The sequence below is a fragment of the Hypanus sabinus genome, chromosome 19, assembly GCF_030144855.1.
Source record: "Hypanus sabinus isolate sHypSab1 chromosome 19, sHypSab1.hap1, whole genome shotgun sequence".
NCBI lineage: Eukaryota > Metazoa > Chordata > Chondrichthyes > Myliobatiformes > Dasyatidae > Hypanus > Hypanus sabinus.
This window is the reverse complement of record NC_082724.1, coordinates 33989284-34015838: the sequence shown is the minus strand read 5'-3', so window position 1 is coordinate 34015838 and position 26555 is coordinate 33989284. Positions and strand designations below refer to the sequence as shown.

At 40.2% G+C, this 26555-nt stretch overlaps 1 protein-coding gene across 1 annotated transcript in view; it reads right to left on the bottom strand.

The window, feature by feature from the left end:
• Positions 1 to 26555, bottom strand: part of LOC132378119 (chemokine-like protein TAFA-1) — a 591379-nt gene that overhangs the window by 52943 nt on the left and 511881 nt on the right. Inside the window, exon 3 of the mRNA XM_059944864.1 lies at positions 13533 to 13657. Within this exon, the coding sequence (XP_059800847.1) occupies positions 13533 to 13657 (125 nt within the window). The remainder of the gene's footprint in view (positions 1 to 13532; positions 13658 to 26555) is intronic.

Below are 26555 nucleotides of genomic sequence, written 5' to 3'. Positions count from 1 at the left end.
TCTCCATGGTACATCTATAGAAGATTTTGAGTGTATTTGTTGACGTACCAAACCTCTTCAAACTCCTGATGAAGTACAGTTGCTGACTTGCCTTCTTTATAACTGCATCGATATGTTGGGACCAGGTTAGGTCCTCAGAGACCTTGACACCCAGGAACTTGAATCTGCTCACTCTCTCCAATACTGATCCCTCTATGAGGATTGGTATTTGTTTCTTTGTCTTAATCTTCCTGAAGTCCACAATTAGCTCTTTCGTCTTACTGACATTGAGTGCCAAGTTGGGCTGTGACAACACTCCACTAGTTGGCATATCTTGCTCCTGTATGCTCCTGCGTACTTCATATCTAGACCAAACTCTTGAAGTATTTTATTATGGTTGATGTAAGTACTACCAGACAATAATCATTGAGGAAGGTCACCATGCTCTCCATGGGCACTGGTACAATGGATTCATTCTTGAAGCAGGTGCGTTTAGAAACTGGTTTGTTTCATATGCTATGACTCTTATAAATTCTAGAACCAACATTTTTAATGTAGTCTTCAATAGAGAATACGGTATTTTTTTTTTGTTTTATCCCTGACTGCTTACACACTGAAGATACCCACAGGCACAGGAAACTGCTTAGAAGGCAAAAGTGCCATTAACTTTTATCAATGGCTGAGAGGCAATTTGGAAATATCAGTACACATAGTTATTAAAGTCAGTTTCTATATCATGCACAATGTTTTATCTTAATGGATGGCGTAATTTTAGTTACGTTCATCAATTTCCAGTGGTGTTTTCAGACAGTGAGTCTGATTTAGTACCTCCCTGTAGCTGAAATTTCAAGCAACCAAATGGAATGGAACTGCATATCTTATATACCAAGTCTCATCTGCTTCTTGAATACTGGCACTTGTATCATGTTAAAATAGCATTATGTCTCCATTGAGCTTTACGTTAAAAATATGGTGCATTTGTTGATACTTGAAAATGCTATTACGTTGATGGTAATATATCATTTGTGAAAATGTTAGAACTCCATTAACCGACCTTTAAAATGAACATTCTTTTCCCTTCATTAGTTTAATTTACGGCTTAATGGCATGATCTAACATTAAAAAGGGTATAGGAAAGGATGTATATGAGAAGGAATCTGACTGCAAAAAATATGAACTGTCTTTTTCAATGAGTAATGTTGACCACAAAATTTCACTGATGTGCAGGAGAGTTACTTGACATCCAAGGCTGTATAATTTTTTTAAAAAAAGCTTGACAACCACTAAGGTTTGCAATGTTTCTTATTAATATTTTGCACTGCTCTTTGTTGTTATTGCTAATTCTCCCATTGCTAATTTATAATTTGTACACCTAATATAACAGAGTTTATTTAACCTGATAACTAGCAGTTGTTCAAAAAGAAAAAATTCTGCAGAGCATTTGGCATCTGGTGTTCAATAATTAAATGCAGCAACCATAAGTAATACGGGATACTTAATGCATACCAATTATCTAGCACATTGCTCAGAAATTGTTTCTGTCTGCTATGCTTCCTTTAACTATTAAATTCAGATTATAAAACATATCTGCTATACTTTGTACTTTAATGGTTGAAATGTGCTGTGTAAATACAGGATATTCGAAAGTGAGAATTCATACAATGTTCTAAGTAAAAATGTAAATATTTATAAAACAGATGATGACATTCTCAGTAATAAAATTAGAAGGCATTTATATTAATTTATTGTATTTTGTTCCTGAATAATGAATATATATACAATGTTATCTTGAATGTATATACATTTCTTTCCCATATCATAATATCATAATATAGAGATACATCACAAAATGAACTTTAATGAAATTGTAATCACTTACACACTCTGTGATTTAATTCTATTGAACCCCCCAGTCACTCATTAAGATTGGTCAGTGAATGTGCGAATATGTAACTTGGTCTCTGTCTGTTATATTTGTTCATGTGCAGAGGGAAATGGGGACATGCAATTTGTGTCATTTAGATTAATATGCACAGTTATCCCTTGCTCAACATTCTAAGGTACATCAGATTTATGAAAGACTCGCATCTCAAACCTGAGGCAGGTTGCAATTGGAAAACAGGTTTGGTTTGGTCTAAGGTACATCAGATTTATGAAAGACTCGCACCGCAAATATCTCAAACCTGAGGCAGGTTGCAATTGGAAAACTGAGGTTTGGTTGGCTATTACTTACAAACCTAACTGGCAGTCACTATGTAGTCTGAGATGATGACTTTCCTTGAGCTAGGATCTCCTTTTGTTTTCATTGAAATCACCATCACCTCTCTGCACTCATCCCTGGCAGAATTCTTGTAATCATTGTGTTCTGTCTTGAGGCCCTTCACCAATGTGCAACCTCAACTTACTCCCCATCAACACTCCAGCTCTCCCACTCAGCCCCCCCCCCCCCAACCAATCTCACAACATCTATACTCTCTTGCAGATTCTCCTCCCTCAGCCTTTGTGTTCCCCAGTAACAAACTTCATATCTCCCCCCCCCCAAACCCAGTCTGCTGGTCTAAATGCATTGTTTGTCATCTCCACATTCTGCAATGGTGGAGGACCGCAGGGGATTAGAGTTTTACATGCAACTGTATTCATAAGTACTATTCAACCATGCAGTGCTTAGAGATCTTGGAAAGCGAGGTTCTCCTTCAGCTGAAAAGGTTGAAAGTTAATAGGTCTTCAGGGCCAGACAACATATATCCAAAGGTATTAAAGTGGTCTGTGATTATATATACAAATTCCCAAGCATGTATTTATCAAAAGTCATTGAAGACTGATAAAATCCCAAAGGACTGAGAGTGGGCTAACATCGTCCCAGTATATAAGACCCTGGTCACTATAGAGCAGTATGTTTCGTAGGCAAGAAAATGGAAACAGTATTAAAGAATGAGGTAGAAAAGGCAGGACTTCTTTTCAGAGCGGGCAGCGGAGTCCGTGGAAGCAGAGTCCTGGGCTTTGGCTAAGTGGGCTTCGGCGTAAGGGGACTTCGGTAAGCTTGTGTGATTGCTCGCTGAGGGGAAGAAGGTAAGGTCGCTAGGTGCTTTTTAGACATTCTTTTAATTCAGTTCAGGTATGGGGGAGACACTCAGAGCAGTGGTGTGCTCCGTATGCAGTATGTGGGAGGTCAGGGTCAACACAGTTGTCCCTGATGACCACACCTGCAAAAGGTGCGTCCAGCTGCAGCTCCTATCAGACCGAGTTAGGGAGTTGGATCAGGAGCTGGATGAACTACGGATCATTCGGGAGATGGAGGCAGAGATAGATAGGAGTTATCAGGAGGTAGTCACACCAAAAAACCAAGAAGTAGGCAGATGGGCGACGGTCCAGAGAGGCAGGGGGAGCAGGCAGAGAGAGCAGAGCACCCCTGCGGCCATTCCCATTAACAATAAGTATACCGTACTGGATACTGTTGATGGGGATGACCTACCAGGAATGAGTTGTAGTGGTCCTGCCTCTGGCACAGAGGTTGAACCCTCAACTAGAAAGGGGAGGTGGGAAGAGAAGAGAGCGATAGTTTTAGGGGACTCTATAGTTAGGGGGCAGATAGGAGATTTTGTGGGGCAGATCGGGAGTCTCGGATGGTATGTTGCCTCCCTGGTGCCAGGGTCCGGGACATCTCAGATCGGGTGCAGGCTATTCTTGAGAGTGAGGGCATGAACCCAGATGTAGTGGTCCATGTAGGGACCAATGATGTAGGTAAGGTGAGTGAGGGGGTCCTGCTTAGAGAGTTCAGGGAGTTAGGAGTGAAGCTGAAAGGCAGGACCTCCAGGGTGACAATCTCGGGATTGCTACCTGTGCCACGTGCGAGTGAGGCGAAGAATAGAATGATTATGCACATTAATACGAGGCTGAGAGCATGGTGCAGGAAGGAAGGGTTCAGGTTTTTGGATAATTGGTCTTTGTTCCAGGGACATTGGGATCTGTTTCGAAGGGATGGTCTACATCTGAACCGGAGGGGTACTAACATTCTTGCAGGAGTATTTGCCAGTGCTGCTCGGTGGGGTTTAAACTAGATGTGCAGGGGGCAGGGATCCAGATCCAGAGGGTTGGTCAGAAGGTGCATGGGGTTAAATGTGTACAAGGTTTGGGTGATCTTGAGAAGATCATCAAAATTCAGGGTGCAATTTGCCCTATGGAAGTTCAAGGAGCTGGGTTAGGTACAGTAGACAGTGTTTTAAGCAAAGAGAGGAGGAATGGGCTAAGAATTCTATACTTGAATGTGCGTAGTGTCAGAAATAAGACAGATGATCTTGAAGCTCAGATGAAAATGGGGAACTACGATATTGTTGGGATAACGGAGACATGGCTGCAAGGGGATCAGGCCTGGGAATTGAGTGTACCAGGGTATACGTGCTATCGTAGAGACAGAAATATGGGAAGAGGGGGTGGGGTGGCCCTGTTGGTGAGGAATGAGATTCAGTCCTTAGCAAGAGGTGACTTGGGAACAGGGGAAGTAGAGTCTGTGTGGATTGAGCTGAGGAACTATAAGGGTAAAAATACCCTAATGGGTGTTGTGTACAGGCCCCCAAACAGTAGCGTGGATATTGGGTACAAGTTGATTAGGGAGTTAACATTGGCATGTGCTAAAGGTAATGCAGTCGTTATGGGAGATTTCAACATGCAGGTGGACTGGGAGAATCAGGTAGGTGCTGGACCCCAGGATAGGGAGTTTGTGGAGTGTCTAAGGGATGTATTTTTGGAACAGCTTGTGCTTGAGCCAACCAGGAACGAGGCTATTTTGGACTTGGTGATGTGTAATGAACAGGAATTGATAAGTGATCTTGAAGTAAAGGAGCCATTAGGAAGTAGTGATCATAACATGATAAGTTTTTATCTACAATTTGAGAGGGATAGGGGCAGATCAGAGGTATCAGTGTTGCAATTAAATAAAGGAGACTACGGAGCCATGAGGGATGAGCTGGCCAAAGTTAAATGGGCAGATGCCCTGGCAGGAAAGACAGTGGATCAGCAGAGGTAGATATTCTTGGGGATAATACAAAAGATGCAAATGCAGTTCATTCCAATGAGAAGGAAGGATTCAAAGAGGGGGAAGGGGCCACAGTGGTTGACAAAGGAAGTCAGAGATTGTATAGCATTAAAGAAAAAGAAGTATGACAGGGCTAAGATGAGTGGGAATACAGATGATTGGGAAAGTTTTAAGGAACAGCAGATCTTAACTAAAAAAGCAATACGGAGAGAAAAAATCAGGTATGAGCTCAGTCTAGCCAGGAATATAAAAGGGGATAGCAAAAGCTTTTTTAGCTATGTGAAGAGAAAGAAGATAGTTAAGAACAATGTTGGCCCCTTGAAGAATGAATTGGGAGAAATTGTTATGGGAAACAGGGAAATGGCAACAGAATTTAATGAATACTTTAGATCTGTCTTCACCAGGGAGGACACAAGCAATCTCCCAGATGTATGGATGGGCCAGGGTCATAAGATATCAGAGGAATTGAGACAGATTGACATTAGGAAACAAACTGTGATGAGTAGACTGGTAGGACTGAAGGCTAATAAATCCCCGGGTCCAGATGGTCTGCATCCGAGGGTTCTAAAAGAGGTGGCTCAGGAAATTGCGGATGCATTGGTAATCATTTTCCAATGTTCCTTAGATTCAGGATCAGTTCCTGAAGATTGGAGAGTGGCTAATGTTGTCCCACTTTTCAAGAAGGGAGGGAAGGAGAAAACGGAGAACTATCGCCCTGTTAGCCTAACGTCAGTTGTGGGGAAGATGCTTGAGTCCATTATTAAGGACGAAATAGTGGCACATCTAGATGGCAGAAATAGGATTAGGCCGAGCCAGCATGGATTTACCAAGGGCAAATCATGCTTGACTAATCTGTTGGAGTTTTTTGAGGGTGTAACAAGGATGTTAGACGAGGGTAAGCCAGTAGATGTTGTGTACCTAGATTTTCAGAAGGCATTCGATAAGGTGCCACATAGGAGATTGGTGAGTAAAATCAGAGCTCATGGCATTGGGGGCAGGGGTTCAACATGGATAGAAAACTGGTTGGCAGATAGAAAGCAAAGGGTAGCAGTGAATGGGTGTTTCTCAGTCTGGCTGGAGGTGACTAGTGGGGTACCTCAGGGCTCTGTATTGGGACCACAGCTCTTTACGATTTATGTCAATGATTTAGATGAGGGCATTGAAAACTATATCAGCAAGTTTGCTGACAATACTAAACTGGGTGGCAGTGTGACATGAGAAGAGGACGTTAGGAGAATACAGGGAGACTTGGATAGGCTGAGTGAGTGGGCAGATACTTGGCAGATGTCATTCAATGTGAATAAATGTGAAGTTATCCACTTTGGAAGCAGGAACAAGAGGGCAGAGTATTGTCTGAACGGTGTCGAGTTAGGTAAGGGAGAAATGCAAAGAGACCTAGGAGTCCTAGTTCACCAGTCAATGAAGGTGAATGAGCAAGTGCAACAGGCAGTGAAGAGGGCAAATGTAATGTTGGCCTTTGTTACAAGGGGAATTGAATACAAGAGCAAGGATGTTCTTTTGCATTTGTACAGGGCCCTGGTGAGACCACACCTGGAATATTGTGTACAGTTTTGGTCTCCAGGTTTAAGGAAGGACATTCTGGCAATTGAGGAAGTGCAGCGTAGATTCACTAGGTTGATTCCTGGGATGGCAGGGCTGTCTTACGCAGAGAGATTGGAGAGATTGGGCTTGTACACGCTGGAATTGAGGAGATTGAGAGGGGATCTGATTGAAATGTTTAAGATAATTAAAGGATTTGATAGGATTGAGGCAGGAAATATGTTCCAGATGTTGGGAGAGTCCAGTACCAGAGGGCATGGATTGAGAATAAGAGGTCAGTTATTTAAAACAGAGTTGAGGAAGAGCTTCTTCTCCCAGAGAGTTGTGGAGGTGTGGAATGCACTGCCTCGGAAGACGGTGGAGGCCAATTCTCTGGATGCTTTCAAGAAGGAGCTGGATAGATATCTGATGGATAGGGGAATCAAGGGATATGGGGACAAGGCAGGGACTGGGTATTGATAGTGAATGATCAGCCATGATCTCAGAATGGCGGTGCAGACTGGAGGGGCCAAATGGTCTACTTCTGCACCTATTGTCTATTGTCTATAAAAGCAGCTGATGAGAACAAGAATGTTCACAGAAAGCCAGCAAGGGTTCAGGAAAAGGAAATCATGTTTTACTAATATGGTGGAATTCTATGAAGAGGCAACTAAAATTTATGATAACAATAGAGTGGTTTACTTGGACTTTCAGAAGACATTTGACAAGGTTTCCTGGCAAGAGGTCAATAATCAAATTACAGGAGGTAGGGATTCGGGGTAAGGTGTGCAAATGGGTGCAGAATTGGCTCAAAGACAGAAAACAAGAAGTTATGGCAAGAGGATCATTCTCCCCCCTAGTAGATGTTAAAAGTGGAGTTTCCAGGGATTCGTTTTGGGACTGCTGCTGTTTTTAATTTACATTAATGATTTAGATAAGCACATAACAGATAAACCAGTAAAGTTTGCCGATGACACAAAATTAGGGGGACAGGCTGATAACATTCAGGTAACAGAATCAAACAAAATCCAGAAGTGGACAGATAAAGGGCAGATGAAATTTAATGCAAGTAAATATAGGAAATAAAAATCCAATGGGGTCTTGAGTTAGAAAGTGAGCTGTATGAGAAGGATTTGGCCATCCTGGTAGATTCATCATTATCAACTTCTAGACAATGTACAGAAGCGATTAGGAAGGTTAATGTAATATTGGGCTATATAATGCGCTCAGCGGAGTTCAAGTCAAGAGACATTCTCCTTAGTCTGTATAATATGCATGTGAGGCCACACCTTGAATACTGTGTGTGATTTTGGTCTTCATATTGTGTGAGGGATGTGCAGGAGCTGGAGAGATATGCGAGAAGGTTGACAAGACTGTAGGTTATGAGCTATGAAGAAAGGTTGAAAGAATTACATCTGTTTAGCCTATGTAGATGTAGAATAAGGGGAGACATGATAAAAGTGTTCAAAGTCATTAAGAGTTTAAGTAAAATGGATGCCAGCTACTTCTTGAAAACTAATCCATCATCAAGGACATGGGGTCATTGCTGGAGACTGGCTAAAGGGAGATTTCAAACTAACATCAGGAAGCAATTCTTTACACAGTGAGTTGTGGACACATGGAACAAACTACCTAGTTGTGTAGTTGAGAGAAGTACCTTAGAGACTTCTAATTCTAAACTCGATAGTTATTTCAGCAGATTATGTTAATAGGAATGCGGTAAGATTTGTTGGGCTGAATGGCCTGCTGTTGTCAAGACTTTCTAAGGTTCTAATGCATAATGTCATGGGGATAATGTGTAGTAGATTACTGGAACTTTGAAAGCTTGGCATATAGCCTATACTCAAACAAGAGAGATGCTGGAAATCCAAGAAACACACACAAAATGCTGGCAGAACTCAGCAGGCCAGGCAGCGGCTATGGAAACAGGCACAGCACATGCGACATTTTGGGCTGAGATCCTTTGGCAGGACCTGTTGAATGGTCTCAGCCCGAAACGTTAACCGTATTTTTTTCCCATAGATGCTGCCTAGCCTGCTGAGTCCCTCCAACATTTTGTGTGTGTTGCTAATGTAGCCTATGCTGTAAGTTTTCATGTGATGAAGAATTTCTAACTAATAATCTGTCCACCTTAAAGTGCCCAAGTTCCTTTGGGTAAACTGAATTCTCTGTGAGTGGCTATTACTCTAACCACCTCATTTCAGACTGGTTAATATCTCCACTCTTCCCAAAGTGTTGCTTTAAAATTAATTGAAACACAAAATTCCCAATAGTAATTAGGCATGATATTGGAATGTCTTTTCTAATTACAGTTTCCCCTTTTGAAACTTTTAAATATAAATGTATTATTTCTGAGCCCAATAAATGACAATATTATATTACTACTTTGCAGTTGGTTTTATAGGATTCAAATTAAGTTGAGTGCATCAATATAGATTGAGTAGCAGTCTCCCCAGGGTATCTGAGTAAAAATGACATACTTTGCATCATTCATTGACTAATTATGAGCAATTATTGAAGATTCAAATAAGTGCAGATTCTGTTTATTTCATTCCTGTAGCTCTTCATATATTCACTTGCAATCTGTTTCAGTGAAAGAGAATCATATACACATGGATAGGAATCTATGATCTTCTTTCAAAAACTAGTCTTCCTCAGTCATATCTTATGAGAATAGCGTTGTAGAAAAAGGAAAGAAAATGCTAAAAACTATTGAAAAACAAAGGAAAAACACAAAGTGTTGGCAGAACTCAGCAGGCCAGACAGCATCTATAGGAGGAAGTAGTGACGTCACTACCTCCACCCATTGATGCTGTCTGGCCTGCTGAGTTCTGCCAGCATTTTGTGTTTTTTACTTTTTTCCAGCATCTGCAGATTCACTCGTGTTGCCTTTGAAAAACAAAGGAACTGCTCACAGCAGAACACAGACCTGTCAGCAACTGTGAAAAGATAGGTTTATGTTCATGGGGAGATGACAAAAAAACAGTCCACCTAAATCTTAGGAGTACCCTTTTCTACATGCAGGTCGATTTGGTATGATTTTCTAATACTTAATATGCTATTTTAGCATTTGAAATGTCTTTCTCCAAACTCAAGAGGTAGCCATGGTCACCTGCATGAGCCCCAGCTCAATTTGCCTCTTTGTTGGCTATGTAGAACAGCCCAAGGTCCAAGCCTTTACCAACTCTTGATCCGCTACATTGACAACTGCATTAGTGCTGCTTCATACATCCATGCTGAGCTCATCAATTTTAGCAACTTTGCTTCTAACTTCTACCCTTCCCTTAAATTCACTCAGTCCATTTCTGACACCTCTCACCTTTCTCAATCTCTCTGTCTCCATCTCTGCAGACAAACTGTTCACTGACATCTTTAATGGACCTTTTGATACCCACAGCTATCCTGAATATACTACCTCCCACCCTACCTCCTATTTTCAGTTCCTTTGCCTCCACCACATCTGTCCCAGGATGAGGTTTTCCTTTTCAGGACAACAGAGAAGTTGTCCTACTTCAAAGAACAGAGTTTCCCTTTCTCCACTACTGGTGTTGCCCTCACCCGCATCTCCTCCAATTCTCAAACATCTGCACTCACCCCATCTTCCCACCGCCTTAACAATGATAGAGTTCCTCTTGTCCTTACCTACTACCCCATGAGCCTCATTCTCTGCAAATTCCACCATCTTCAAAGGGATCCTACCACTAAACATATCTTTACCTGCCAGACCCCACCTCTGCTTTTCACAGGGATCACTCCTTCAGTGATTCCCTGTCCATTTGTCCCAGCACACTAATATCCCTCCTGGCACTTATCCCAGTGAGCAGCCAAAGTACTACACTTGCCCATTCACCTCCTCCCTCACCTCCATTCAGGGACCCAGATGAGGGACTACTTCAAATCTGCTGGTGTTGTCTATTGTGTCCGGTGGTCCTGATGTGGCTTCTTCTACATTGGTGAGACCCATGGTAAATTGTGGGATCACTTCGTTGAGCACTGCTGTTCTATCCGCCAAAAGCCAAACTTCCTGGTGACCAAATATTTTAAGGTGAAGGAGTGGCACCTTATATTCCATCTGGGTAGCCTTCAAGCTGGTGGTATGAATATCAATTTCTCCTGGTTAAAACATTTTTCTTTCCCCATCCCCTCATCTTCTATTCCCTACTCTAGCCTCTTACCTCTTCTCACTTGCCTATCACCTCCCCCTGTGTCTCCTCCTACTTCTCTTTCTATTATGGTCCAACTTCCTTTCCTAGCAATTCCTTATCCTCTAGCCCTTTATCTTTCCAAGCCACCTGGCTTCACCTATCACCTTCTAGTTACCTTCCTTTTCCTCCCCTCATCTTTTTATTCTGGTTTCTTCCCTCTTCCTTTCCAGTCTTGGAGAAAGGACCCAGCCCAAAATGCTGATTCTTTGTTCATTTCCACTTGTGGTGCCTTATCTGCTGATTTCCTCCAGCACTTTGTATGTGGCTTTGGACTTGCAGCATCTGCAGATTTTCACATGTTTTTTTGAAAAGTCTTGTTATTAAATAAGATATTTGCAAACTGAGCTATACCTGTTGGCTTCTATTAACGTGTGAGAAATTGACATGGTCTGGTCAAATGTTGCAGTTTTCTAGAAGATCCACTTAGAGTTTCTGTCATGTTAAAGTCAACATAGAGATTTTGTTTATTTTAGAGATTCTTATTTTTATCTCAGATGTATGTAATACTGCAGGACATATGTAAATGCAAGCACCAATATTAAAAAACAAATATGATGTAAAATAATCTTATATTTCATAAATTCCATATGTGTATAAAATATCTTACTTATCTTAATAAGTAAGATATTAAACCTGATATTGTGGTGCTAGACATGGCAAGAGAGGAATTATAGATTTCAGTATGGATTTGCATTATTATTTAAAATAGAAAGTCATAAATTCTGATGAATGTTTTCTTTCACTAAACCCTCAAAATTACAATGAGTATATAAAGTATAATATTTTTAATAGCTGTTCTGTGCTTCATTTCCTTTCAGGAAATGACATCATCTTGGGGGCAATTAAGTTAAAGAAGTCAAAGCCAAAATCAAAGTAGTTCAAAGTCACCAACATATTATGTTGAGATTAATTTTTTGCAGCCACTGAGAGAAAAATAAAGAAATACAACAGAGTTTATGAAAAACGTGCACAAAGATTAACAAGCAACCAATGTGCAAAAGAAGATAAAAAAAAGTGCAAATGTAATAAAATAATAGTACTGAGAACAAGAGTTGTGGAGCCCATGAAAGTGAGTCTGTGTATGGGGGAATCAATTCAGAACTGAAGTCAGTGAAGATATCCATGCCGGTTTAGGAGCCTGATGGTACACCCCATACTCTATACTCAGTATCATTTTCTTCCAGTCAGGAATACATCAGGAAAGGAATGTCATTTGGAGATGGAGTTAAAGTGGCAGGATATATAAAGCATGGAGATTTTCACTGCATTTTCACCATAGCTTGTACACGCCTTGAATTTCTGAAGAAAACCTGTCTGCTGGAAGCCTAGATGTGTGAGATTGTTAATATGTTCTGAAGAGTTTTGTGGGTCAGGAGAGGAGTTCTTGATCCTTCAGTTCTCGCAGCTAAGGTATGACCTTTCCTGGTTTCACTCCACCCCTAGTCCAACCAGAGGGCTTCCAGTCATGACTGTTTAAATTTTTTTATTTACCTTGCTTAGGACTCTCTGGACCATCCTCACCAATGTGGGAATCACAGGCAGGAAATGTTCCCCTTGTTTGGATAGGGTGTGAGTCAGTTGGATGATAATTATGAGGCCAGGGTTTTAAAATCTCATGACAGCACACAAGATTTCAGCTCAGATTCTTTATTCCGACCTCAAGTTTAAATAAAGATTAGTTATTCTGTCTATGAATTACCCAGATATTACCATGGCAGATAAAAATATGAAACAGGAATGAATGAACACAACTTGGCAATGCAGACTTTAACTTTAAAAATCCTGGTATCCTGGAGGAAATGCACAAGGAAAGGCAGCAGCCAATGCTTAGACATCTAAATCAAAAAAGGAACTAGAAGGTTCAAGTTGAAGGGAAGGAAAGAGACTCAGTAACTTGCCAAAGCTATTACATTCAATTAGAAATAAACTAAATGATACAAATGTATGTGGAGGCACTACTTAGTCATTAGAATAACTTAAAACTGATGTCAAGAAACCAGAGAATTTCTTCTCTAATACCTGGGGTACCACAATGTACGTACATTATTCATCTTTAGTGCAACACCAAAATTCTGAAAGTACATCAAGTATATTGAAAATCTATTTTTTCTATGAATAAATTTCCTGATCATACCTAGATTAAAAAGGAGTAAGGTTATAAATCAGGAATGGTAACAGATTTCAATCAACTCTACTTAATTAAAAGTGGAATTCCGTACAACATATGCCTAGCCCATAGGTATGCATGGCTATGATGCGATATAAGAAATAAAAATACCATTTTAACATTGGCATATATGGAATCCTATATTTATGTTTCTTGAGACTGAAATGCTTTCACTCACACACTCCAATCAACCAGATTTTCTGTAAGTTCTTTTGAATTGCAACATCCCCAAAGCTCCAAGAGCAAACAAAGGAAATATAATGTCAGTGAACTATAATAGGGAAAAAATAAAAAATGAAAGTGGAGACTCTGAGGAATCCTCTTTGGTCACCATTGACAAGTAATTGTTTGAGTATTATCTACTGTTTACACTCATCCTGGATTCTTTGAACCCAGTGGAAATGAAAATAATCTTGGTCAAAACACCTGGGAATCAGAAGTTCATACCTTAAAAGTTTGAAAGCCAAATTGACATGGCTGTGTCTGCAATGGAAGCATCTACATATCAATAATTACTCATTTTTATTCAAATGAATTAAGATTTTCCATTTGTCATTAAGAGTCAGAAGGTTTCTGAGTAATCTAAATAATGAACAAAGGCAATTCTTACCTTTGTGGTCTTGACCCTATTACCAGAAGCACACATCCATCCTGAATTATCTGGTAATGTTTTGCATTCCTCTCCTTCTACACAAGGGTCCATCTCACACCACCACTTCCCAATAACAATGGAAGCTTTAGAAAATCAAAAACAGATTAAAAAAGTAAGTGACGGAATCATGTGCCAAGGAAGGATTCCACAATAAGCCATACTTTTATTTTAAACACTTCATTATACAATTTTGAGAAGCTACAAACATTAGCCTAATAGTGGTGGAAAGCCTACAAATATTGATTGATTTAAAAAAAAAGCAGAGTTTGGTATTTATAGTTTTGCAAAGTGCTCCCTCGGTTAAACCGCTGGAAAAGAGAAACATTCATTGTATTTCAAACTATTTCCAAGATCTTTTCAAACATGAGTAGGTGGGATCTCAGACATTCACCTTGCAAACAGTTCATCAGGTAGGGTCATTTTCACTCTTTAAACTTGCTGAGATGAAGCTAGCTTAGTTGATTTTCTCCTCTCCCGTGACAACAGTGTATACTTACTCCAAAGTTTATTCGGCATTAGGTAAATTTGCATTGAGCATATTATTTCTCAATGAACCACATTACTAAATTGCATCAAATCCATGCTAGACTGGACTAATGGAAGGTGGTTTTGTGTACAATGTCTGTGGAGCTTTCTTCCCCCAGGGACATGAAATAAATATGCAGGGCTGCTTAACAAAAAACATTACCTTGTAAGTAATGTAGACATTGATAGGATGAGGATGTAAAATTACATATTTCCCATTATTTAGGGGAATACTATTGAAACTGAATCGATCAAAAATCATATAAAATTGCATAATTACCCTCTTAATTATCATAATGTTACTTCTCACAATTACATCACAAATCATAAACAGTTCCGAAATTCATTTTGTAACAAACCTGGAAGTGTCATGACACAATATCCTTGGAAATGTTTCTTCTGCAATCTTATTTAACACACGGGGTAGGTTTAGTCTGATTTATATGGCATATAAATGTTTGGACCTAAGCAAAGCATTTCATAGTATAGAGTAATCTTCTGTAAATCTGTGTGTCAACACCTTAAAGACGAGTGAGAAATGATTTATATTTGACTTTTGCTTTAAAAAACGTTGAAGGATATATTCCAAACCAAAATCATAATACAGGTTCAAACAGACAAGGGGACTCCAATGCAGATGACAGGATGACAGATGATCAAGGAACACTGGAGTGCACAGCTTCATCACAAGAATGAAGATACCTGTTAATCATTACCCTAAACTTTGCAAGACATTTTTTGTTTCCAACAAAGTCGAAAAATAAAGAAAAAAATGCCCAAGGACAATCAATGAGAATAAATTTGCTAATTCTGTAGAGCAAAATTCAACATTCCTATCAACTAATATTTCTACTGTTGAATAAAAAATTGTAGGGGAGATATAATCCTTTATTGAAGATCAGCACCCTCAGCTGAACATACCCTATCTCATGAAAATACAGTTTTGCCATAAAATTCATTTTCCTACATCCTCTTAAAACAGTACACTAAGACCATTATGCATTTGTCTTTCATTTGTTCTTGTTTGTGATTTCCTTTAGGAAATAGAAACATATCTGTTCTGTTAGCATCAACATTTTGAACAACTTGATGCATAGCTGAAGGATATCTCTGTGCCATCAGCCAGTTCCAAATTATAATGAGAATAAAAATGTTATCTTTTAAGATTACATATGCTCATGAAAGAGCAGAACTAGAAAGGGGGATTATGTATGTTTTTAGGTAGCTACACCTGCATTAAAATCACTTTTTCCTACTTTTAACTGGTCTTTTTGGGAAATGAATTCCAGCATGATAGCAGGGCACTATGTTTGAGAATGCCACAAAGATCAGATAGATTTATTTGGGCCATTATACTTCCATAAGATATGGATGAAACACAACCCAATGTAATTAGGCCATCCTATAAACACTAAAGAAGCAAACAGGGCAAAACTAAAACAGTTGCTTAATCCTCAACGATACTGTCATGGTTGAGATTTATTTTGATATTCTCTCCATCTGAGTGCTTAAAGCAGCACAACAGATAACAACAGGGAGAAAACATAACACATCAATAATAAGTTTTTATATCCATCATGAGGGCTGGAATAAGCTATTTTTCATTGTAAAAGAAGGAGATGGAAACAAGATGATATCCCAAAATATATTCAAAAAGTAAATGCATTTTACTTAAATATCCAGCAGCCAATCTTTAAAATGTATAAAAATTCTCATACTCATGTAAGGATAATGTTATAACATATAAAATTTTGTTCAGGTTTGCTTTTCCAATTAATATCCAATATTAATGCCCTTTATAAATGTATTCAGACATGGATTTTGGCACCTAGCTATTGGAACAGAAAAATTGTAATTTTATTGCTGATTTTTTCTATAATGTAAATCCCCCTAGCTCAACAATTGCAATTTTCTAACAGTTTTTTTTCTCTCCCATCACAGCAATCTGTTGGGCTGAAGTATAATGTATATAAGGAACCTAAATTCCAGGCAGCACTGGAGAAAGAGAGAGAGAGAGAGAGAGAAAGAGAGAGAGAGGAGAAAGAGAGATAGGGAGAGAGAGGAGAGAGAGAGAGATGAGTTACAGAAAGATACTAAGCAAGATAGCTTCTCAGCCTTTCTTTGATAGCAATCTAATTAATTTCATAATATCCAAAATCAAGGGGCAAGGCTCTCACGGATTCATTTCCGCTTAGAAGTAGCTGCAGCAAGCACTAAATGATTTTACTTTCAGAGAAAATAAATGTGTATCAGCAGCGAGTACATAGTAGGTGACCCTTAGATTACCTACTGGTTTAAAGCCCAATCACGTTGAATAGAGCGAGCTGCCACACTCCTCCACCTTTCATTAGGCTGACCGTGGCTGCTGGCCAATAGGGCTTTGACCATGGGAATTTCTGAGGTCGTCACCTGTAAGATTAGTTGGTATCAATCCCTTGAGTAACGTGCTCACTGCAGTTTGCAGCTCGGAATCAAAAGTAACACGTCCTATATAGAACAGCTACACATGATAAGGATTGGAATAGTGCTCTGAATCATTGATTCAGAGATATAAGCAATCACAGTCCATATAGTCCATTGAAAATTGGTGAGGGGATCACATTGCATAATAATTTCATGCCTGGTGATTAGAATGCTGAGGGCATACCAATTTCTGCCTTCTAATTTTAATGATTTCAGTTTGCAGCCTGTTTAACCAGACTGGAGATTGGCTGGATGCATCAGCAGGGAGCCAGTATTATGAGTAGCTCTCCCTTGTTAAAGCCAGCCGTCCTGCTTAAAGCTAGCCCGCCCCTGTTAAGGGGATAGAGAATTATAGCAGCAGGAGCTGCTGGCAGTTGTTCTACCTTTGCAATTCAATGGCATTAGCATTGGCAATCATTCCATTATCAACACTGAGCGTCCGCCATCGCCAGTGCGTCAAGGAGTCAGCACTGACCAGGAGCATAACTGGACAAGGCACGTTTACACTAAAGCCACACCAGGAGCATGATGGAGTAATTCCTTCGAGCAATGCTCTCAAAACTTGACACCAATCCCAATCAAGACAAAGCAACCCACTTGTTTATTATCATAAGCATCATTTTATTACGCTTTATTTAGAGATACATTGCGGAACAGGCTCTTCCGACCCAGCCAGCCACACCGCCCAGCTACCCACCAATTTAATCCTAGTCTTATCCCGGGACAAGTTAGAATGGCCAATTAACCTACTAAACGTCTTTGGAAACCAGAACACCCAGAAGAAACTCATGCACATGTGGGAAGAATGCACAAACTTTCTTACAGAGGATGCCAGAATTGAATTCCATCAATGCTGTAACAACATCGTGCTAACTGCTACCTACTGTGGTGCCTATCCTCAGCATTGTGTACGTATTGTGGTTGTGGTACGTGCCATCTGTATAATAAACTGCAATTACTTACAGATATATTCTCGAAAGAGCTCACCCAATCTGCTCTTGCTTTCCCTGTTGAAGAGCCCCCTGCATTATGAATTAGAAGAGGTACAAGTAAATTACTCTCCATCTGGAAGGAGTGTTTATGTCTTGGAGGGAAAGGAAGAGATAAAGGATGGGTGTTGCATCTCTGTAGATGTTCGGAAAATGGCACTCCTGATTGCTTCTAGATCCATCTGGAGTGAAATACTGCAGTTTCAATTCAGATAAAGCTGGAACAGCACTGGTGACGACAAGACGTCCCAGAACAAACAGCTTATGATCAAGCCTTGTGCATATTAAATACCTAATGCTGAAACTCACAATGATCATCCTCTTCTAAGGTCAAATGTACAATGTATTACATGTATTAAACGCGTTTTGTTACTCAACACACAAGGCCAGCTCCAAACATTACCAAGGCAAGCCAAGGGAAGTGCAGAAACGTGTAAACTATTTCAGAAAATTTAAAACCCTCCTGTGTGTGACTTTGGTCACCCAAAATAGATCATGGGACGTGGACAAATCAATGCCTGATCCATAAGCACAGAGGAGATATCAGTGAGAGAATCTGTCACTATTGAAATATCTGCCTTACTTAACCACTTAAAAATAAAATCCGAATCAGAATCAGAATCAGGTTTATTATCACCAGCATGTGACGTGAAATTTGTTAACTTAGCAGCAGCAGTTCAATGCAATACATAATCTAGCAGAGAGGGGGAAAATAATAATAAATAAAATAAAACATAATAATAAACAAGTAAATCAATTATGTTTATTGAATAGATTTTTTAAAATGTGCAAAAACAGAAATACTGTATATTTTTAAAAAAGTGATGTAGTTTCCAAGGATTTAATGTCCATTTAGGAATTGGATGGCAGAGGGGAAGATGTTGTTCCTGAATCGCCGAGTGTGTGCCTTCAGGCTTCAGTATCTCCTACCTGATGGTAACAGTGAGAAAAGGGCATGCCCCGGGTGGTGAGGGTCTTTAATAATGGACGCTGCCTTTCTGAGACACTGCTCCCCAAAGATGTCTTGCGTACTTTGCAGGCTAGTGCCCAAGATGGAGCTGACTAGATTTACAACCTCCTGCTGCTTCCTTTGATCCTGTGCAGTAACCCCTCCATACCAGACAGTGATGCAGCCTGTAAGAATGCTCTCCACAGTACAACTACAGAAGCTTTTGAGTGTATTTGTTGACATGCCAAATCTCTTCAGACTCCCAATGAAGTATAGCCACTGTCTTGCCTTCTTTATGACTACATCAATGTGTTGGGACCAGGTTAGATCTTCAGAGATCTTGATACCGAGGAACTTGAAACTGCTCACTCTCTCCACATCTGATCTCTCTGTGAGGATTGATATGCATTCCCTCGTCTTACCCTTCCTGAAGTCCACAATCAGCTCTTTTGTCTTACTGCTGCTGAGTGCCAGGTCATTGCTGTGGGAGCATTCCACAAGTTAGCATATCTCACTCCTGTACGCCCTAAAATTAATGTTCAATATCCAAAGTTTGTAATGCTATTGGCAAGATGAAAAGCAAAGAATTGTCTGACTGGCTTAAGTTTACACTTCTGAAGCTATTCCTCCACTATATTTAGGTACTTGTTCAAGATAGACTTGAATTAATTGAAGACGGCTGCCGGCGTTGTCAAGGCAAACTCATACATGCGTGCACATGTGCATGACTTTGTTGGTAGCACATCATTCCTGCACAGATGAGAAAAGCAATGGTACGTCTTGTTGCATTAGGAAATGGAGCAAGCTGCCATCATTCCCCAGGTGGACAACAGCCACCAATTCTTCAGCATAACCTATGATTATAGTATCTGTGACAGAAGATGATCACTTTGCCATTCCACATTGAAAACTCAATGAAAACTTTTAGGACTGGCTGATTCAGATCTATAACAGCTGCACTAGTTTTTGATTTGTTTTGGTAACCTTCCCCCTTGTACATTAAAAGAGCCTAATCATGGTCACAGAGCCTTGTTTAGGCCTGAATACAGTTTGTTGCTCAGAGATCACACTTTCTTACCTTTGTGCCTTTTTCAAGACACCAGTGATGATCATTCTTAATCATGTTCTGTTCTTGCAGCCACTCACCCGGATTTCATTTAGTTATCTAGTCATGGGATATTGACGTTGGTGGGAAGAAGAGAAAATTAATCCCCTTCTCCAAAAGTCCACTAAACTGAATGGCTTAGGAGCCATTTTAGACAGAAATTAAGAGTCAAACGGCTTGCTGGGTATTGAATCACATGCAAACTGTGCTGAGTAATGACGGCAGATATCATTCCCCGAAGCATATTAGTGAACCAGAGAGACTTTGTCCCATGGCTACCATGAGTGATAACTCTAATGCAGCATTTAACAGAGAGGATGACACAGAGCTAGTATCTGCAAGAGGTAAGATAGTAAAAACAAATGACCCTTCAGTCTGATGTTTGGTTCATTAGGAAGCTGTCTGGAAGAACTGAAAGAACTGTCAAAAAGGACAGATAATACTGCAGACAACTTGGCTTGCTGATTCATGATTCCAGCGAGGAGTATAACCTCATTCACATAATTTTAGACTTAATGCATTGTCCGATGGTCAGTGCCATGGCTGAAATTGCTGTACAAGCTGCAGCCACCTGGTGCGACAGCCCCCCCCCCCCACCCCATCATGAAAAATAGCTCTAGGCTCACCCAAGTCCAGATAGCTGTAATTTTGAGTGTGGATCACAATGTGTAACTGGGCTTTAAGATGAGGCAGCAGCACAGAAATTGTTTTTCAATTAGATACTAGGATTGCTAAAGTACCACTTTCTGTTTGGAAGAGTAAAGTAGCTTTGTTGAGCAACATTCCTTTGCCAGCACTCTTGCCAAGAGGTTAGATGACAGAACGGTCTTCCCAGCCAACAGCTAATCGAGATAATCCAAAACCACCTCTAGTCAGCAGCAGGAAGCAGGCTACACCCAGTTGCAGTTTCTGGGTGGAAGGCAAGGCTGCAGGAAGTAAACAATTGGCTCATTTATGTAAAATGACATATTTTATATAAATCTGGTTTAGAACATGTATTTTGTAATGACTTTGTATGGTGAGCAGTTTGATGTTGTGGTGAGCAGTGGAAGAATGGTTTAAGTGTGGGGTTGCTGATAAATGGCAAATTTGGGCAGAGGTGACTGCGGTCACAGATGAGCAATTTCTATATGAATAATCTAGGCTGAAAGTACCTGTCATTACTCATTCATGAGATGTTGATGTCACCCGCAAGAACAGCATTTATTGCTCATCCTTAACTACCTCAGAGAAGGTGGTGATGAAACTCCTGTAGTTTGTGTGATGTAAATATACCGCTAGGACAGTTTCATGGGATTTTGTTCCAGCAACAATTGAGGTACACCAATATATTTCTCAATCAGGATGGATTACTAGTCTGTAACATTACCTCTGCGCTGCAGGGCCATTATTTAAGATATGTATGTGATAAGTAAGGAAAAAAAAACTACCATATCTTGACTTGGAATAAAATTCACACTTTGGTTTTCTGTACACATATTCTAAAGCTTCAGTTAACTTTCCAATAATTTTAACAGCCTTGTTACTTACTCTATATTCCCATATGTTAAGAGTCCCAGCCAGGCAGACCAGCCCCATAAAACTGAAGCCATAAATGGAAAAAGTGACAGATAAATAAATCTAGTGATTAATGTCCTCATCTTAATGCTTGTCTAGTTTATTTTGCCATAAAATATATTCCATATCAAAAGGTTTAGTAAAAAAATCAATTTGAAATTCTTTTAAAGATGACATGTTTTTCCTTTGTACTTTGAATTTAAATACAGTATTGATCACTTTATGTTCAAAGGATCCCTGTCCTGTAAATTCAGGTTAATGGTTCTGAGATATGAAACAGCAGACACTCCTGTAGATTGAGTTCTATGACTATTGTATACAGATTTTGCTTTACGCCACACATCAACTCAGATTATGATTTCCAGCAAGGAAAAAAATTCACATGGCATACCAAGCAACTCAGGTAGAGTTGGTACCTTTTTACATGTTCTTTTTTATTTTGACTGAACAGATGGTGCAGGTTTTCTAAAAGAATGTATATTTATAGCATATAGAATGGCAGAAGCATTAAAATAAAAATTCTATTCCAAAGTATACTGTGTGCAGCATGGTTAGACACACAGGAAACTTTAGTCGGGATTTTAATTCCAAATAATATTCAGTGTAAATCCAGGGTGTCTACGATTACAGTTTGAGACAAGAATAGATCTGTACATATGAATATTGCCAAAAACTCACTCAGCTGAAACTGGTCAATTGGTGTGTACTTATGGTGATCATTATTTTCTTTTTCAGGCACCTAATGAACTGTTTAATTAGCACTTCAATTGACTGGACCATAAATAAACATCCATTGAAGAAGTTGGAATGAACAAACAATGGTTGCCTTTTTTTCACTGTAGCTGCAGAGGACCAATGGGGCAGGGTGGTGGGTGATTTATGAAGTGCTGCGCTCATTCCATGGCTTATGTGCTCCCAGTTCACAGCCTCACAGCTTTCAAATGCTCCTTCTCCAATTTGTCTGATCATGGACCAGAAATTTTTGCAAGCTTCATTTTAAGGAGCATTTGAACTCGTCATTGAAATGTTTCCTCTTTTCCCTTGGTAATCTCCTCCCATGATAAAACCCAAAGCATCTTTCTGGAGAGTCAGGTGTCAGGAGTGCAAATGACACAGCTGACTGGATGTAATTAAGCTTCGGTGGGGAAGAACACCGACATTGATCTGTATACTTTTCCAGTGAACTTAGAGTACTTTTCAGAGACTACATTGGTGCCTGGAAATGCATGATAGTAACCAGAAAAATTTAGGAGGGCTGGATGACCTTTGTCTTGTGGATGTTGGGTTTAGGGCCCAATCTCCCATGTGCTTCAATGTCAAGCAGACAATAGTAAGCATATTGTTGTTCAATTACCAAGGTTCATGTGCCTTTGGTTCTGGAGTGTAGTTGAAGTAAATTGGATAGTTTCCTATGAATTCTAAGCATTAGCTCTACATTGGTTGTGTTATGAACCCCGTAACTGGGTGTCTTACCAGCAAAGATAGGAGTATCCATTGAAGTCTGATGATACTATTTTTAACAGTATTTATTAGTAAAAATACACAAAAATAATATCAATGCAAATATACAGATAATATACGTCATCAATACTAAACCTAAAAGTGCGGGTATAATAATCATCAATAAGAAATAAGCTCTATCATTGTCCAGGGGGTAATGAATTGTCCGATGGAAAGACAAAGTTCAGTTCAGTTCAGTTCATACAGGCTGCCGTCATTGTTGATCGCTGTGTTGCAATTGTTGGAGAGAGAGAGAGAGAGAGAGAGAGAGAGAGAGAGAGAGAAACTTGCCGACTTTCCTTGTTATGATCTTGATCCGTATCTGTCCTTTAGCTAGACCATTCCATGGAGGACTCGTCACCCAGGCAAGGGTGGACACACACACAAGCCCCACCGGTCTCGTAGCGTCTCTCCTGGTCGGGGTCTCAGGTGTCAATCAGGTTGGGATGATGCAATCCCTCAACCAGACCATTCTGGCTGCCCCCTGAGGGGTTTCAATGAATAGTACAGTACTCAATACACAATTCCTTCTCCAAGAGACAATAGCAGTAATCTCTCTCTTTGTCAATAGGAGACATTCCACCTTGTGTATTCTGCATTGTCAATAACAACTGCCTTTTCTGTTATCCTGTGTCTCTCTCTCTTTACATAACGTGTATCAGACCCAAAATAATAGCGATCTTGCAATTCTCAAAAAGGGGGGGGGGAATGCGGGCATTGGCGATTCTGTACCCTTCTGCCCATCAGATTTGCTCTTCATTCGTAACAGTTGGAAGTTCATCTTCAAATTAAAACTATGCTGTCTATAAAGTAATGGAAGAGTGCTTCTCAGTCTCTTTGTATCTTTTACAGAAAACTTTAAGTTTTAACTATATTGTCACCATACAAGAGTAACTAAAAGGTAGAATTCAGTGATTTCATGGAAGAATGTGACAAAGGGTTTGACAGGCTTTAACAACAATCAGCCGACTTCATGTAGACATAGTAAAGGCACTCCTGCAGAATCAGAAAAAGAATCAGGTTTTTTATCAGTGACATATGTCAGGAAATTTGTTGTTTTGTACAGAGCAATACATAACAATTACTATAAATTACAATTAAAATATGCAATATAATAAAGAATAAGGGAGCAGAATAGTGAGGCAATATTCATGTGTTCATGGAGCATTTGGAAATCTGATGGCAAAAGAGATGAAGCAATTTCTAAATTGTTGGGGCTCCTTTACATCCTCTCTGATGGGAGCAATAGGAGGAGAGCATGTCCCAGATGATGGGGGATTCTTCATGATGGACACCATCTTCAAGGCCTGGCCTTTTGAAGGTGTCCTTGATGATGGAGAGACTAGTGCCCATGATGGAGCTGGTTGAGTTTACAACTATCTGCCAGCTTTTCTCAATCTTGGGCATTGGAGCCTCCATACCAGATAGTGATGCAACCATTCAGAACGTTCTCCAGGAAACATCTGTAGAAATTTGCTAGAGGTTTTGCTGACATACCGAATCTACTGAAATTCCTAAAGGAATACTGCCTCTGGTGTGTCTTCTTCATTATTGCATCAATATGTTGTGCTCATAGTAGATGAAGGGAATTGAAGCTGCTCACTCTGTCTACTACTGACCCCTCAATGAGAGCTACAGCATGTTCTCCGATTTCCCCTTTCTGAAGTCCACAAACAATTCTCTGGTCTTTTGACATTGAGTGGAAGGTTGTTGTTGCAATATTACTCAATTAGCCAATCTATCTCATGCCTATATGCTCCTTGGCACCGTCTGAGACTCTGCTAACAAAAGCTGTGTAATCAGTGAATTTATAGATGGTGTTTGAGCTGTACCTAGCCACATGGTCATGAATGTAGAGAGAGTAGAGCAGAACACTAAGCACGCATCTTTGAGGTGTGCCTTTGTTGATCATCAGAGAGGAGGAGATGTTATTTCTGATCCCCATTAACTGTGGTCTCCTCTTGAGGAAGTCAAGGATCCGTTTGCAGAGAGAGATGCAGGTTTTGATGCTTGTTGAATTTTACTGAGGGGATGATGGTGTTGAATGCTGAGTTGTAGTCAATAAACAGCAGCCTGAGACAGGTATAGCTGCTATCCAGATGGTTCAAGGTTGGGTGGAGAGCCAATGAGATTACATCTGCTGTAGACCTGTTGTGCCGGTAGGCAAAACACAGTGGGTCCAGGTCATTGCTGAGGCAGGAGTTGATTCTAGCCATTACCTACCTTCCAAAGCAATTCCTCACAGTAGATGTGAGTGCCACTGGGTGGAAGTCATTGAGGTAGCTCACCGGGCTTTTCTTGAGTTCTGCAATGTTTGATGCTCTTTTGAAACAGGTGGGAACATCTGACTGCAGCAGTGAGGGACTGAAGGTTTTGTTGAATAGTCCAAATTGTCACCGGTTTTCAGTGCCCTTCCAGGCACATCATCAGAGCCTGATGCCTTGTTCACCCTCTTGAAAGATATTCTGACATCGGCCTCTGACACAGATACCACAGGGCTGCCAGATGCAGGGATTCACAGAGATACAGACCATAAGACGATATGACATAGGAGCAGAATTAGGCCATTCAGCCCATCGAGTCTGCTCCAACATTCCACCATGGCTGATCCCAAATCCCACTCAACCCCAAACACCTGCCTTCTCACCATATCCTTTGACGCCCTGACTGATCAGGAAACGATCAATTTCTGCCATAAATACACTCATGGACCTGGCTTCCTCTGCAGTGTGTGGCAGAGCATTCCAAAGATACACGACTCTGTGGCTGAAAAAATTCTTCCTTACCTCTATTCTAAAAGGTTGGCCCTCCATTTTGAGACTGTGCACTCAAGTTCTGGATACCCCCACCTTAGGAAACATCCTTTCCACATCCATCCTGTCTAGCCCTTTCAACATTCAGTAGGTTTCAGTGAGCTTCTCCCACATTCTTGTAAATTCCAGTGAGTACAGGTCCAAAGCTGCCAAACTCTCCTCATATATTAACCCTTCAGTCCCTGAATCATCCTTGTGAACCTCCTCTGGACTCTTTCCAATGATAATACACACTTTCTGATATACGGAGCCCAAAACTGTTGACAATACTCTAAGTGCAGACTAAATGGTGTCTTATAAAGCCTCAGCATTATCTCCTTGCTTTTATATTCGATTCCCTTTGAAATAAATGGCAACATTGCATTTGCCTTCTTTACCATAGACTCAACCTTTTGGGAGTGATGAATGAGGACTCCTATGTCCCTCTGCACACCTGATGTTTGAATCTTCTCCTATTCTAGATAATAGTCCACATAGTTGTTTCTTTTACCAAAATCTATTATCATACATTTTCCAACACTGTATTCCATCTGCCACTTTTTTGTCCTCTTTTCCAATTTGTCTAAATCCTGTATTGCTTCCTCAGCACTAACCCCCCACCTATAACCATAACCGTATAACAACTACAGCACGGAAACAGGCCATCTCTGCCCTTCTAGTCCATGCCGAACATTTGCTCTTGCCTAGTCCCACCGACCTGCACTCAGTCCATAACCCTCCATTCCTTTCCTGTCCATATACCTATCCAACTTTAAATGACAATACCAAACCTGCCTCTACCACTTCTACTGGAAGCTCGTTCCACACAGCTACCACTCTCTGAGTAAAGAAATTCCCCCTCGTGTTACCCCGAAACTTTTGGCCCCAACTCTCAACTCATGTCCTCTTGTTTGAATCTCTCCACTCTCAATGGAAAAAGCCTATCCACGTCAACTCTATCTATCCCCCTCATAATTTTAAATACCTCTATCAAGTCCCCCTTCAACCTTCTACGCTCCAAAGAATAAAGACCTAACTTGTTCAACCTTTCCCTGTAAATTAGGTGCTGAAACCCAGGTAACATTTTAGTAAATCTTCTCT